Source organism: Petaurus breviceps, unplaced genomic scaffold (genome assembly GCF_028583685.1).
Source record: "Petaurus breviceps papuanus isolate PSGF00001 unplaced genomic scaffold, PetGlider_PUasm1.0 185, whole genome shotgun sequence".
Taxonomy (NCBI): Eukaryota; Metazoa; Chordata; class Mammalia; order Diprotodontia; family Petauridae; genus Petaurus; species Petaurus breviceps.
Genome location: NW_027185797.1, coordinates 25,487,290 through 25,503,192, shown reverse-complemented (window position 1 = coordinate 25,503,192; position 15,903 = coordinate 25,487,290). Strand labels below are relative to the sequence as shown.

General features: G+C 42.0%; 2 protein-coding genes across 10 annotated transcripts in view; both read left to right on the top strand.

Moving 5' to 3' along the window:
* Nucleotides 1–11,189, top strand: part of ENTPD3 (ectonucleoside triphosphate diphosphohydrolase 3) — a 44,740-nt gene extending 33,551 nt beyond the window's left edge. For all 9 annotated transcript variants that reach the window (XM_069088614.1, XM_069088612.1, XM_069088618.1 and 6 more), the window contains 4 exons: nt 4,157–4,429; nt 4,573–4,683; nt 6,010–6,147; nt 9,229–11,189. In XM_069088614.1, coding sequence (XP_068944715.1) covers nt 4,157–4,429; nt 4,573–4,683; nt 6,010–6,147; nt 9,229–9,465 — 759 coding nt within the window. In that variant the 3' untranslated portion in view covers nt 9,466–11,189. The remainder of the gene's footprint in view (nt 1–4,156; nt 4,430–4,572; nt 4,684–6,009; nt 6,148–9,228) is intronic.
* RPL14 (ribosomal protein L14) overlaps nt 1–15,903 on the top strand; it is a 264,687-nt gene that overhangs the window by 242,263 nt on the left and 6,521 nt on the right. The gene's annotated exons all lie outside the window — the stretch shown is intronic.

Below are 15,903 nucleotides of genomic sequence, written 5' to 3'. Positions count from 1 at the left end.
AGAGAGAGAGAGAGAGAGAGAGAGAGAGAGAGAGAGAGAGAGAGAAGCTAGGAGTGAAGTAAACATGGTGTAGGATTTTACATTTATTTCTACTAAATTATTGAGTTCAGTATTCTAACACACTGAGATCTTTTTGGATCCCAGCTGTCATCTCGTGTTATCTGTCCTTCACAACTTTGTATCATCTATGATTTGATAAGCCTGTCATCTATGCTTTGAGTGAATCTATCTAAAAAAATGTGGAAGTATATAGGGTCAAACACAGGCCTTTATGGCACTCCATTGGAGGTTTCCTTCCAAGTTGACATTGACTCCTCAATAACTATTCTTTTTGCTCTGTTAACCAGCCAGATCTTCACCCAGTTGTCTCTAGCCCATAACTCTCTGTCTTGTCTGTAAGGACTTTGTGAGAGCTTTTGTCAGATGCTTTGCTAAGATCTAGGTCTATAGCTACCACATTCCCATCCATTTAGTCTGACCACCTTGTCAAAAAGAGAATGGGGTTAGTCAGGCATGACCTATTCTTGGGGAAACCAGGCTGACTTTTTGTGATCATCACCTTCATTTCTAGATTTCTATGAAACATCCCTTGAATCATCTGTTCTACAGTTCTGCTAGGAATCAAAGTCAAACTTACAGGTTGATCATTTATAGATTCTGCTCTGTTTCCCTCTTTGAAAATCAGAATCTTTGCCCCTTTCTAGTCCTGTGGCACCTCTCTCATTCTTCATGATCTTTGGAAGATCATTAATAGTGACCCACGCATCATCTACGTCAAGTCACTCAGTGAAACGTGGTGCCTGGACACTTAAACTCACCTAGCACAGTGATGTGTCCTCATTATCTCCTCACTTAGGCTGTTGGGTTTCAACTCCTATTAGCCGTTTTCAGTCTGTCCTTTCTGGTCCAGAGATCAATCTTCTTGGCAAAGAAAATGGGAACAGAGTTAAGGCTTCCACCTTCTCTGTCTGTCATTTATCTTTTGCCCATCCAACTTAGGCAAAAACTCTACTTTCTTTGATCTTCCTCTTTTCAGCAGTATAGGTTTAAAAATGGCTGTTCTTAGCTGTCCTTGCCAGCCTGCTTCTGATACTCCTCTTTAAAAAAATATGCCTTTTATTGTTATATCACATTTGTTTCCAAATATAGCACTTCCCCAAAGTCTTAGTGTAGTTGGAAATTTTAACACCTTTTAAAATATTCTGCATCCCTCCCTTCTCCCTGCCCCTGGCAAGCTTTGTAACAATGGAAAAGAAAGAAAGAGAGAAAGAAAGGAAGAAAGGAAGGAAGAAAGAAAGAAAGACAGAAAGAAAGAAAGAAAGAAAGAAAGAAAGAAAGAAAGAAAGAAAGAAGAAAGAAGGAAGGAAGGAAGGAAGGAGAGAGGAAGAAAGGAAAGGAAGGAAGGAAAGAAGAAAAGAGGAAAGAAGAGGAGAGAAGAGGAGAGGAGGGAAGGGGAGGGGAGGGGAGAGGAGAGAAGGGAGGAAGGAAGAAAAAAATAAGGCAAGAAAGAGAAATATTCGAGCAGCACAAACCAACATATCAACCATATCTAATAGTATATGCACTATTCCAAACCCATAATTCGCCACTCCAGCAATGAAAAAAGGGGGTTATTTTCTCAATTCTTCTCTGGGACAAAGCCTGGTCATTGTAATTACACAATGTTCAGGTTTGTTATCAGAATTTTTATTATTATTACTATAATTATAGCTAACATTTGTATTTGTTGTTCAGTCATTTCAGTAGTGTCCAACTCTCCATGACCCCATTTGGGTTTTTTTTTTTTTTTTTTAACTTTAATTTATTAATTTGTTTGTTTCCTTTTAGTTTACAGGATTCAATTCCACAATTCCTTGAATTTCACATTTTGTCCCCCTCCCTCCCCGCCCCCCCATGGTAGCTTATAATCAAGTATAGGACCTGTAAATACTTTCACATTATACAATGGTCAGGTTATAAGGATGGATTGTACCAGCTGGAATGAAAAATGGTAAAGAGGACATAAAATCAAATAAGAGAACGAAAAAGATCAGGTATTTTGCTTCCACCTGGATATAAATTTAGTTCTTTCTACTTCTTTCTCTGGATGCACGTTTTTCTCTCCATCATGCGTCTTTTGGGATTGACTTATATCCCTGTATTGTTGAGAAGAGTCCAGTCTATCAAAGTTGGTCATCACACATACGTTGTGTCTGTAATTGTGTACAAATTCCTCCTGGTTCTACTCTTCTCACTCAGCATCAGTTCTTTTAAGCCTCTCCAGGTAAATATGAAGACCGCCTGCTCCCCGTTTCTTATAGCGCAATAGTATTCCATAACATGCATATACCACAACTTGTTCAGCCATTCCCCAATTGATGGGCACCCCCTTAATTTCCATTTGGGGTTTTCTTGGCAAAGTCACTGGAGTGGTTTACCATTTCCTTCTCCAACTCATTTTACAGATGAGGAAGTGGAGGCAAACAGGGTTAAGTGACTTGCTCAGGGTCACACAGCCAGGAAGTGTCTGAGGCCAGATTTGAACTCAGGAAGGGGAAGGTTTTCCTGGCTCCAGGTTCATCGATCTTCTTAATGTAAAATGCTCTTTGCCCTCATTATTGAATCACAAGCAGCTGCTTCCTCTTCTCAGGGTCTAGTAGCCCATATGTGGAAAACGTCATGTGTAGTACTTAGTTGCAGTTGTCCCCTAGCTCTTTCCCCCTCCTCTATGCCCCATTTTTCTACTCTCCAGCCTCCTGACAGATGTCAGTATTTCCTCTGACCTTGTCAGACCCTCTTTTTCCCTTGTTTTCACCCTTTGTCCTACCCCATTTTCCCCCAAGAAATTCTTTTTCCTCCTTGGAGTGTGAAGAGGGAGTCCCTGAGTCCCTTTGCCTTCTCCTCTAAGAGGGAAACCAGCCTGCACTTTGAGCAGATAATTGTCATTGGGACAGAAAGACAAACACTGCACCTTGTTCAGGTCATTTTTTTTTAAAGCAGTTGGAGTTAAGTAACTTGCTCAAGGTTACACGGCCAGGTGTTTCTGGGTGGGTGCTAAGTGTCTGAGCCCAGATTCGATCCCAGGTCATCCCGACACTGGAGCTGGTGATCTTACTCACTGTGCTACCTGGCCGCCCCCATTCCTCCACTTTTCAACTACATCACATGAAAACTTTCTTGGTGGATCACCACTATACCTTAAGTTACTTAAATGAGGATTGGCTAAAAGACTGAATTGTACAATCATTTAATTTAATTTATATTTATTTTTTGCTTTAGACCTGTGATTCTATTAGTACAGGGATAGAAAGTCCTTTGGGGGTAGCTGGGTAGTACAGTGGACAGAGAGTGCTGGGCATGGCTTCAAGAGCACCCGAGTTCAAATCTGGCCTTGAACACTTACTAGTTGTGTGACCTTGGGCAAGTCACTTAAAACTATTTACTTCAGTTTCCTCATTTGTAAAATGAGCTGGAGAAGGAAATTTTAAACCACTCCAGTATTTCTGCCAAGAAAACCCCAAATGGAGTCATGAAGAGTCAGACATGTCTGAACAACAGCAACAAAAGGCCCTTCATTTGTACAGATTAGCAATTCATAACTTTTTAGTCTTAACAGAGTTGCCTGGGAACTAAGAGGTTAAGTGATGTGACAGGTCATGTAACTAGTATGTATAAGAGTCAGGATATAAATTCAGGTCCTTCTGACTCTAAAACCAGCACTTGATTTTTTTTTCTCTAAATTTATTAAATAAACTAAAAACTCTATGTTTTTCTCTAAATTTATTAAATACTAAAATCACCTTGGTGAATACTTGTGTTTAGAGGTGGCTGAGGATAGAACCCTACATTTGGAGTCAGTGTTTAACTCAACTCAAGAGAATTACTAGTTGTGGGATTCCAGCCTCAGTTTTCTCATCTGTTAATATAGCACTTACCACACTGGATTGTTGTGAGGTTCAAGTCAGATAATATTTGTCAATTGCTTAGCAAATGTTAAAGTTGTATATGTACTCACTAGTTATGGTTGCTACTATTATAATTAGTGTTTTACAGTGAGCTGAGGATTGCCTTGGGGTCAATATTTAGGTACAGTGTTTGGGAGAATTTTAGACCATTTCCAGAATATAATTTTTAATCAAGAATTATGATTCTCATGCCCTATTATTTCAATCTACAGAATTCAACAGACAAAGGCAAGCTGGTCAACCCCTGCTATCCTCAGAATTATGTGACCACTTTAACAATGGAGCACATATTCGGAAGTCTGTGTACAGAACACTTAAGGCCATCCAACTATGACCCAGGATACAAAATTGCCCTGGAAGGAACTGGGGACCCCACTTTGTGCAGAGAAAAGGTGTATTCCCTGTTCGACTTTCAAGTTTGTCATGACCAGGAAGACTGCTCATTTGATGGGGTCTATCAGCCAAAGGTTAAAGGAACGTTTGTGGTAAGATTGAAACCCACAGAAGATTTAATTTAAAAAAAAATGTATTTGTCAGCCCTTCAGCCTGCTCCCACAAATGTCCCTCCTGCTCTCTCCCCCCTCGTTTTATGGCCACTAACGTTGCTTTTGTACGGTTGGGTTTGTAGGCTTTCTCAGGATTCTACTACACCACCAATGCTCTAAACCTCACGGGGAGCTTTTCTTTGGACGCCTTTAACTCAAGCACATGGGATTTCTGTTTGCAGAGCTGGAGTCAGGTCAGTAGGGCTTTCTCTGAGGTATTGAAAGCCTTGCAAGAATTTTGTTTGCATATCGCCGTCTGCACTTTGTCTCCCCTAATAGAGTTCAATGTGAGCTCCTTGAGAGCTGGGACTGGTTTTTGTTTTTGGTCTTTCTTTGCATCCTCAGTACTTGGCACGGTGCCTGAAGATAGCGAGCGGATGCTTAATACCTGTTGACAGATTCATCTTGAGTTTGAAAGGTAGTGAGCTGCTTGTATGTACACAGTGATTATTTCTTTAGCGATTGCTTAAATCATTAAACATCAAATATCAGAAAGCCCAATTAACTTTGCTTTGTAATTATTTACATTTAGATAAATGAATTTCAAAGCATAGACTGTCCTGAGACTTTTCTGTTGCTATTCGATGGAGCCATATATTTTAATGTCATCTTTGCATAACAAGTGATTAATTTGATGTCTTATAATTTTCTATGTTGGTGGCTTAGCCCCTCCTGTGTCTAATGTTCTTTCAATGTTATTCTTTGGGGGGGGAGGGTGTTTTTTAGTATTTCTTAAATGTTCTCCCTTGTGTCTTTTTCTTATACTCATCTGTTTTAATTGCATTATATTTTACATGAATGTAGTATAATTTATTCCCCTATTATAGGACATTTAGGTTGCTTCTAATTTTTTTGCTCACAGAGCGCAAAATCTCAAAGTTGAAAGGGATGTTAGAGACCTTCTTATTCAACCCATAACTAAGCAAGAATTCATCCTCCAACTTACCCAACCAAGTAGTCATCTATCCTATGTTTGAAGAAATCCGATGAGGAAGTCAGAAAACTGCTGAACATTTAGGTTTTTGCTGGTGGTGGTTTTGATAATACTTTCAAAGTGTTTTCCCAACAATCAAATTATAGGATCTGAGGATATAATTATTTCTAGAGCTTTTACTGTGTATTGCAACATTACTTTCCAAAAAAGTTCCTACATGTTGCAATTCCACCAATAATGAATGAGTTTGTTTTTCCACACTGAGTTTCTTGACTTTTCATTATCTTTGCTGATTTTTGATGAGTACTAAGGGAAACCTAAAAGTTGTTTCAGTTTGTATTTCTTTGATTATTAATGTGTTTGTGCATATTTTTTCAAGTGATTACTAATATTCTTACTTTTTTAAAAAAAATTGTTATATAATTTAAATCTCTATGCTTTCTCACCTTTATCCTGGGGATAAATTTAGGTTCCTTTTATTATCTCTAACCTTAGTCATCCATGTGTTCTGAAAGGTATGAGTCCATGAAATGTGTGTGGCATACCTGTGCCATATTTTTATTTTTTTTTTAAATCTACTTTCTAGCTTCCTCTGATGCTGCCCAAGTTTGATGAAGTATATGCCCGGTCCTACTGCTTTTCTGCTCACTATATCTATCATCTGCTAATATATGGCTATAAATTTACAAGAGACACTTGGCCTACAATACATTTTAAAAAAGAAGTAAGTGGGGAAAAAAAGACTGATTCTTTTCTACTGTTATTGTTCCCTCTCCAAGTCAATGCATTAACATGAAAGAAATTTAGAAATTGGGTGTCAGTGAATTTCACTACCGATAAATTTAGCATTTGTCGGATACTTATCAGACTATGAATGGTGATCCTGTGGATTGTAGAGGGAGCTGGAGAAATCTGTATCGAGTATCCCCTGACCCCACTTTCAAATGGACAAGGGATTTTTGCCTAAGACTGGTAAAGGGGTGTTAAGGAACTAAATCTTTGACAATTTAATGATGTTAGTCATGAATGAGAAGGTATTAAAGCTGGAAGAGACTTTCGAAGCACAACTTCCTTTCATTTTATAGATAAGGAAACTGAGGTCCTAAGAGAAGTGATTTTGGGGTCACATAGCTAGTAGGTAGTTAAACTGGAATGTGAACCCAGGCCCTTTGAGCCTCAATTCAGTGTACTCTGCACTTTCCCCCTCCCTTTAAAGAGGGTGGGGACCAGCTCTCCTGCCTTCTTCATCATAGGTTAAACTGATAACATGAGGGATTTAAGTTAGCTCTAAATAAGAGTGTCCTGACAGTGGACAGTCATGAAGTTACCAAAAGAGGCTGAGAAGTCTCCTTTTAGAAGACTTTCAATACAAAATCGATGCTTGTGTTCTCAATGCACCTGCCTGATCTGGAAGAGTGAATGAGACGGCCATTCAAAGCTCTTCTAGGCTAGGAGGCTTTAATCTTGGCTTAGCACCACATTTCCTATGAGGAGAGATTTATGTTTAGGAATATGAGATACCCAAAGCTGACGTGGGGAGATGTGAGGGCTCCTTCCTGGCTGCCTTCTTTTCCTAAAGAATCTAATACAATTATGTAGTTAGGACTTTTATCTGGCATCCATGGGTAATCTCATTCTAAATGATACAAATAGATGTGGAATGGATTTAATAAGAATAATGACCTGCATAATTGGCACCTTATCCCCTGCAAACAACATGAGGAGTTTAAGACAACAAAAAAATTTTCATCCTCCATAGGATCATTCTAGTAACTATAAAAGTGCACTGAATGAAAGACAAAAAGGATTTTGTTAGGGGATTGTAGAAGCAGATTTCATCTGAGGCTATTAAACAGGGTGTTATTAATTTTATATTGTATATGAAGTTGGTGAATTTCCTTCCTCCTTCTAACCTTCTTTTTCTATTTCTTTTTTCCTTTCTCTCTCCTTCCATCTCTTTATTCCTTTTATCTCTCCCTTTCTTTTTTCTTTCATTTTCTTCTCTCCCCCTTCCTTCTTTACTTCCTTCTTTCATCTTTTTTCTTTCTCTTTCCCTCTCATTATTTCTTTTTTCTCTCTTTTTCTCTTTATCCTTTTCATTCATTTTTTTCTCCTTCCTCTCTTTTCTTCCTCCTTTCTTTCCTTTTTTCTATCACTTTCTCTTTATTTCTTTTTCTCTTTCTCTTTTTCATTCATCTCTTCTCCCTCCTTCCTTTTTATTTTCTTTCTTCCTTTCCCTTTTTTCTTTTTCCCCTCTCCTTCCCACTATTTTTTCTATCTCTCTCTTTCTCTTTCTTTACTTCTCTTTCTCTCTCCTTTTCATTCATTCTATTTTCTCTTCCTCCTTCTCTCTTTCACTCTCCTTTTCCCCACTTTTCTCTCTTTCAAAGAAAAAGACAGAGAGAGTCATTCCTTTCTTGGAAAGACCCATAAACTTGTCTGTTTGTTGAATTATGCCAGACATTGGGGGAGTAAGAAGTAAGAAGAAAGAGGAAGGAAAAGTAAAGGAGTCCAAGATTAGCCATTATAATGACAAAGATCAAAGGTTCTAGAGCTGGAAGGGACTTCAAAGGGCATCTAGTTCAGCTCCTTGCCTCCATTTGCCAGAAGAGGAAACTGAGTCCCAGAGAGGTAGAGGTCACAGAGCAAGTATCAGAGCCAGGATCCAGTCCTCTGATGCCAAATCTTTTCTCTATTCCACAACTCCTGCATCTTCCCATCTTTCTCCACCCATATTTTTCATTCTCCAGGCCTGTAGAAATCATATCTGAGTTTCTTGTAGTTTTCTCTATAAGACATTTGCATGCCCAAACCCATATTGGACAGATGAGATCTCCCATTGCAGGCATTGGCTCCTCCATAAGATGTGGTGCCCAACGATTGGCATGACACATACATGCATGTCACAGGATCCCAAAGTAACACAGGGAAGGCAGCTCATAGATGATACAGCTCAACCCCCTCACTTTACAGATGGGGATACCGAGGTGCAGAGAGGTTGTATAATGTCAGAGACAGTGAAATAATGTGTGCACGGTGCTTTGAAAAACTTAAAGTGTTACATAAATAAGGACTGTTCATAACAACTAACATTTATGGAATTTTTTAAAGCTTAGAAAGCACTTCCTTAAGTCAGTTCAATAAGCATTTATTAAGCACCTACTGTACACAGGCCAGAGAACTGAGTGCTAGGGATAAAAAAAAAAATCAAATAGTTGTGATCCTCACGTAGCTTGCATTGTGTCAGGGAAAACCACAGTTACTCAGAGAAGGACATACAAAGTCTTTATATGGAGCAATGGCCAGAGAGCACTGTGCCTGGAATTGGGATGTCCTAGGTTAAATATGGCCTCAGATACTCATTAGCTGTGTGACCTTGGGCAAGTCATTTAACCTTGTCTATGACTCCGTTTCCTCATCTATTAAATGAGGCATTGGATTTAGCCTCTAAAGTCCCCTCCAGCTCTAAATCTATGAAAGAAAGCAATGGGGGGAGTGGGGAAGGCTTGGTGGTAGAGCTCTGTCCTGGGAGGGAGGTATAGAAGATAATATTATCACTTTAAAAATAAGAAAAAGGAGTCCTAGAAAGGTTAAGTGACTTGCTAGTAAGCACCAAGGTGGGGAAGGGAAGAGAATAAATACTTATTAAGTGCCTGCTCTGTTCTTAGTCCTTTTACAAATATTATCAAATTCAAGATGATATTTGAGATTTCCGAGGTAGGATCTGAACTCAGATCTCTCCCAACCCTCTCTGTGCCTCTACACAGTCACCTGTTTCTGAACCATCCCCTTTTCCCCCCCACAGGTGGAGAACAGCAGTATCTCGTGGTCTCTGGGCTACATGCTGAACCTCACCAACATGATTCCCGCTGAGAGCCCCCTGGTCCAGCTGCCCATGAAGCCCCAAGTGTTTACAGGGATGATATTTTTCTTTGCCGGAGTGGCCCTGCTCTGCCTGGTTTTCCTCATTTACCTGTTCGTGGTGTCCAGGCTGCAGAGGAGTTCCCAGCATGTCATTGACCATAGCTTGGATTCTGAGTGAGCCAAGAAGGGCATTCAAGTGCAGGCAAGGCAAAACTCAGTGTGGAGGAATGATGCAGGTAGCAGGATGCGTTAGAGAAGCTAGGACCCAAGGAGGGCTCCAGACCTTCTCTACCCAGCGTGAGTGATGGCCCAACCCACTCCTCCAATGACCCACTGGCTCATCTGAGGGCAGGTTAGAGAAGAGAAGGAGCAAATGGTGCTGGACAGGAGTCCGAAAACCTGGGTGTGAATGAATCTTGGTTCCACCACTTAGAACCTGTATAACCTTGGGAAGTTCCTCTTCCTCTCTCTGGGTCTCAGTTACTGCACCTTGAAAACAAGAGGACTAGACTAGAGGATCTGGAAGGTCCCTTCTGGCTCGAAACAAACAATCCTATAATTCTGTGAACATTCAAGGTCAGACCTTGCAGAAGTCTTCTACGATGGATGGCCTTGAGCTTTAAAATATGCATGAGCATAGAAGAGACACCCCAGGGAACATCTTCCATCTTGCCTCCCCAAAAAACATATGCTATGGCTAGTGAATTTAAAAGAAAGCAGCATCCTTGCTGGCAGGGCTAAAATATGGCAGAGTATACCAGGAGTAGAATGGTATTCTCAGAAAGCATAGTATGCCTGGAACACAGTAGGTACTTAAGAAATGTTTGTTAAATTGGATTGTTCTTTGTTGAAAACACAGCACTTTGCAATGTTCATTAAGACCTGTGAGACCTCTGAGCAGTCAAACTACTCACTTTTATGTCCTTCTACTTATTAGCTCTTAAGCGGCACCTTCCATCAGACTCACTAGAAAGACTACACCATGGCCAGGGCTTCCTGGTAAGCCTTTGGGCTTTACATCTACTCTGCTGGTCCCCAGGATGTGATGCAGTTATCACTGCTTCAGTGGTACTCTGAAGGGAAAACCTGCCCATTATCCCTACCCCAGCCTTGTAAAACAGAGGAATGCTAAATGTTTCTAGGCTTACGACCTCACAATAAGTCATAGAGTAAGTAGCCAGCTGTCGTAGAAATGGTATCACCCTGTGCAGTGTTCTGTTCTGCCCACTTAGAACACCCCATGCCCCTATTCCAGTCTCCTCACTAGCATCTGAATACACACCCTCCACCATTCCATTTCTCCCTCCAGTAGTTCTTATACCTGGCATGTTTATTTGGCACAGAATCACTGTATACCCAACTATCCTTGAGTTGGCCTTTTGCCTTGGACTGTTATCCAGCTAATCGTTGGAAATATAGATAGAATATAGATTTAGAGTTGCAAAGGATTTGAGTCATCCAGTATGTCCTGTCCTGGTAGAATATAAGCCCCCTGAGGGATGGGATGTGTTTTAAAAAAAAATCTTCATATCCCCAGTGCCTACCACATACTAGATGCTGAATAAATGCTTTTAGGATTTGATTGAATTGGATTTTTAACCATTCCCATAGGCATGCTTGATGCCTTTAAAAATAGAAGCTGAATGAAAACCCTTAGCCCATAACTTAATCATCTATTTTTTTCTCAAGCCTATGGGCCATGACCCTAGAATTTGGAATCTTAGTCCAGAGGTGTGTGGGAAACTGCCAAAACTTTTAAATTCAGGGCAAATTAGAGGGATTCCTAAACAGAACCACTTCTTATTAATACTTTATTACTAATACTATATCAAAGATTAAATTATTTAAAACTGTTTCAAGTGGCATTCAGCATATGAAATAAAGGGTGATAATTTTTCCTTAGCTGGAAATGTGTGTATTTGTTAACTTGAATAATTTTTTTTCTCTGATGTTTCTAAGATGTTATTCGGGAAATTTTAAAAAGCTCTTAGTCTCACACTAAAGCTCTTTCACATTCTGGCTCTTCCTGATCTTCAGGGTTTACAGAGCACAGCACAGGAATGGCTTGTGTTCCTCAGCAGCCTGTTGAGGTACGTGCTAGAATTATTATCTTCATTTCTCAGGTGAAGAACCTGGGCTCAGAGGGTGAGTGACTGGATAGTCTCCAGATAAAGGCAAACAGGATGTCGAAGTGCCTGGAGTGCCTGTGAAGAAAGGTGGAAGGAGCTTTGGATGTTTAGAGAAGAGAAGCTGGGGAGTTAGGCTGGGTGTCATTCAGAATGGAATGGGCTCTCTCCAGAAGAGCTGGTTGTAGGACTTAGAACAGTCCCTGGTATACACTAAGCCCTTAATGAATGCTTGCTGCCTTGACTTCCTCAGCTGTCTTCAAGGAGAGGGCAGCTGACTACTTATCAGGAATGTGACACATGAGATTATTAAGTCTATGGCACGGGCTGTCTATATTAAATGATTGCTGAGGTCCCACCTAACTAAAATTCTCTTTTTTACCCCAAGGCAAAAAACTAGTGTCAGAGTCAAGATTCAAACCCAGGTCCACCTGACTTTCTTTCCACAAGCCCACGTGTAGCAGGGGAGCCCTGTGAAAGAGCCATACTCTGCCCAAATCCAGAACCTTGGGATGAGACCCCTCCATAGTGGCCATCCGGCTTCTGCTGGGATACTGAAAGAGCCATACTCTACCCAAATCCAGAACCTTGGGATCAGACCCCTCCAAAGTGGCCATCCGGCCTCGGCTGGGATACTTAGAATCAAGTTTTGTTGTTTAGTTCTGTCCTACTCTTCCTGACCCCATTCAGGGTTTTCTTGGCAGAGAAACTGGAGTGATTTTCCATTTCCTTCTCCAGCTCATTTTACAGATGAGGAAACTGAGGCAAGCAGGGTGAAGTGACTTGCCCAGGGTCACACAGCCAGTGCGTGTCTTTGGCCAGATTTGAGCTTCCTGACTCCAGGCTAGTGGTCTATGCACAAACCCACTTAGAATGAGGGGGAATTTGCTAACCCCAGGCACAGCCCATTTTGTTTTCCTGACATTCTAAATATTGGGAAGTTTTCCTTTAGATTAAACTGAAATCTGCCCCAAAGATTCACAGGGCTTAGGACTGAAGGAACCTTAAAGCAAAGCCCATCTAGTCTGAACGTTGCATTTTACATGGGAAACTGAAGCCCAAAGGTCCACTCAGGAGTCCTGTATGATGCTTTATAGTGGAGAGAGGCCTTGTGGTCCATCCCTTCATCTTACAGGGGAGAGCCCAAGGACTCACTTAGTTAAGAGTCTTTCCCAAGATCACACTGGGAAGACACTGGGCCAGAATTTGAACCAAAGTCATTCCATATACTTTTTTATGTTGTTTCTTGCTTAGTTTGTAAATAACATATTTTGAGCCAACTGGGCCAAGATTTGAGCTCAGTTCCTCTGATTCCAAATACATAGCTGTTTTTTTTATCATCCCACCTCATCTCAGAGATCAGGAAACTGAGTCTGAACCAGGCTCCCTTCTCCAGCATCACTCCCTCAGGCAATGTCAAAGAGCGGGGAAAATAATCTCTCTTAGCCCCCTGACTTTGGGGCCAATGAATATTTTAAAATGGCAGCAACTTTCATGGAAAACTTGCATTCCACAGGTAAACTGCACCTGTGAGTTTGACTGTGTGTGCCAGGGATCAGAAGCCCTCCAGCTCTTGGGAAGTCAGCAGCCAAGACCCCCGGCCTGGAAGCCTGTATCCTTGGGATCTGGTCCTGGATCCATTGATCCCTAGAGGCTACCTGAGACCAGAATAGCAAGATTAGCCAAAGTGTCCTGGGACATCACACTCCCTCAACCGTCTGGCTCAGTGTCTTCTGCACTGGCCATTGGCAACTCTACAACTGGCATTGATTTTAGTTGACACATTTTGTATATACTTACATTTCCCCTTCTGCCCTCCTCCTTCTTTCTTTTTCTTTCTTTCCTTTCCTCTCTGTCGACATAGGGTATCAATACCCTTACCTGCAAGTGGTCTGCCCAAAGGAACAAATTTTGGTCACTGAAACTTCACAAGATATCTTCAGGTTTTTTTTTCTTAAGGACCTAGCCTTAAACTCAAAATCACTCAGACTCTCCAGGCCAAGCCCCACTTGATCTTTGTTTGGACCTCATTGACTCAAAGCAAACTTAAATAGCAATTATTTCTGTTTTGGCCAGAAGCCCTAAGGGTCTTTCCCTCCTGGATTGCCTTTTTTTTTTTTTTTCACTAGGTAAAAGAGGCCATTCTTTGCCTCATTTTTTACTTAGCCTTACTCACAGAATGGGTGTTGCCTCAGTCAAAATGAGACCTTAGCTTAAAAAGGCCAGGGTCTCCCACTGCATCGGGGCCATCTCCGGTCATTCTGGCCTTTATCTTGCCACTGGACTAGAATAACTCCAGAGGAGAAGGTGAAGCCAGTGACTTTGCACAGCCCTCCGTCACTTAAATCCAATTCACTCATATGTCATGGCATCACCTCACGATGTCATGGTCCTCTTTGAGAATGAAGGACAAACACCAATATGCTTGCATATAGACATATTAGATGGGGTACAGGCTATATTGGGGAGACTCTTAAGGACCCTCAGTATCTGTAAGACTTGTATTGGAAAATTCTATGGCCATCTCAAACACATGGAGACAAGATGGGGTCTGATATACAGAAAGTACGTGGGAGGAATCTAGGGGCTTCTAGAGGAGGAGTTTGGGGAGGGTCTTCAGGAGGAGTTAATGATGTCAATGAGTGATTAAGGGTGAGAAGTCTATGGAGGCCACCTGGAGACCATAGACAATGGTGGGCTAGGCCAGTTCAAGAGTGGACTGATATTTTGATAGGCTCAAGGGTGGGGAGTCTAGTAACAGAGTTTTGGGCTCAGCCACAATGTAAGGCTTATTGCCTCATGCAAATGCCTCATCAAATGAGAAGATTTAATTAGAGCCCAAAGGGGATTCCACATTTGTTTCAACAGACTGTGAAGGTGGCTGAAGCAGGCAGCAGATGGGGGTCTGAAGGACAGTGTAGGGTTGAACTGGGACAGAGAGAAAGGACAGAAAGGGGGGTGGGAGAGGAGGCTGCAGTGCGGAGGATGGAGGATAGGGTCGGGGGTACAAGGAAGAGGGAGAAGTGGAATATCACCCCATAATGATCAGATAAAGGAATGTCAAAGGTCTTCAACATGGAAGGGACCATGTGGGTCCAGAATGAGTTAAGGGCACTTCCAATCCAAAGGTACCCCAGGCCCTGGTCAGACACCACTTAGAACACTGAGTGCAGCCTTGGGGGCCACATCAAGTATTCTTTGTTGGATGAATTCACCACCATAGGGAGCTGAACTGCTCTGGGGACGGCCTCTGTACTGGGAAGAGGAGGTGGCCCCAGGGACAGATGATGGGCAAAATGTGATTCAGGCTATTAGAGAGTCTTCTTCTCATGATATCTGCAGGGGCTCCAGCTGGGAGGTTTGGGGAAGGAATTCCCCCAGGTTAGGATGTTTCTTATACCCTATTCCCTCACTACTTCTAACTCCCAAACTGTCTGTTGATCTATGTGTCTCATTCCTTGACTAAGAGTTGGCCTCCTTTGCAGCCATAAGTACAAATGTTGTTACCTGTGGCAAAAAGAGTCGTACTGAGGGAGCAGGTGACCGTAGATAGACTGAGGACAGTCTGGCTATAATAATACTGGTGAGGAGCTGGCCTGGGGGGAGGAAGTCCTGAAGGGTGCTGCCTGCCAGGGGCTGCTCTCCACCGACGATGCCCCGAACAAATCCCCAACTATCTCCTGGTAGTTATGACTTTGTGCCTGGTCCCCAACTACAGATAATCCTGAGATACATCTGGGCTTGAGCCGCTGGATTCCACTTCAGGGGCAGAGGAGGAAATAAAGCCAAGGAAGCCTCTGGTCAGGCTCCCGGTACCTCAGGGGCTAAGCCCGATCTTGGTCTCTGCCCCTCCCTGACTCCTCACGGAGTCAATAGGACCTTTGGAGTGATGTAACAAGTGTTATTTATACAGCCCGTTCAGGTTTTCAAGCACTTTACAGATATTATCTCATTTGAGCCTCCCAGAAATCCTGGGAGGTAGGGCCTTTTATTCTGATCCACATTTTACAGCTGAGAAAACTGAGGCACCAGAGGCTAAGTGATTTGTGAAGGGTTACACAACCAGTAAATATCTGAGGCTGGATTTGAACTTTGCTGTTCCTGTTCTTCTGCAGCTAGGTGATACAGTGGCCAGAGTGCTGGAATCTGGAAGACTTCTCTTCCTGAAATCAAATCTGACCTGACACGTATTGGCTGTGTGACCCTGGGCAAGTCACTTAATCCTGCCTGCCTCAGTTTCCTTACCTGTCAAATGATAGGGAGACAGAGATGGCAAAACCACTGCAGTATCTCTGCCAAGGAAACCCCAGGGGGGGCCATTAAGAGTCAGAGTGTGGAAACAAGCACACAAAAAGTTACTGATTCATTTGGGGGAGGTTCAGAAGAGAGGAGGGATGAAAGAGTGTGTGTGTGTGTGTGTATGTAAAGAGAGAGACAGAGAGGAGAGAGACAGAAAGAGACATACAGAGAGAAGAGAGACAGAGAGGCAA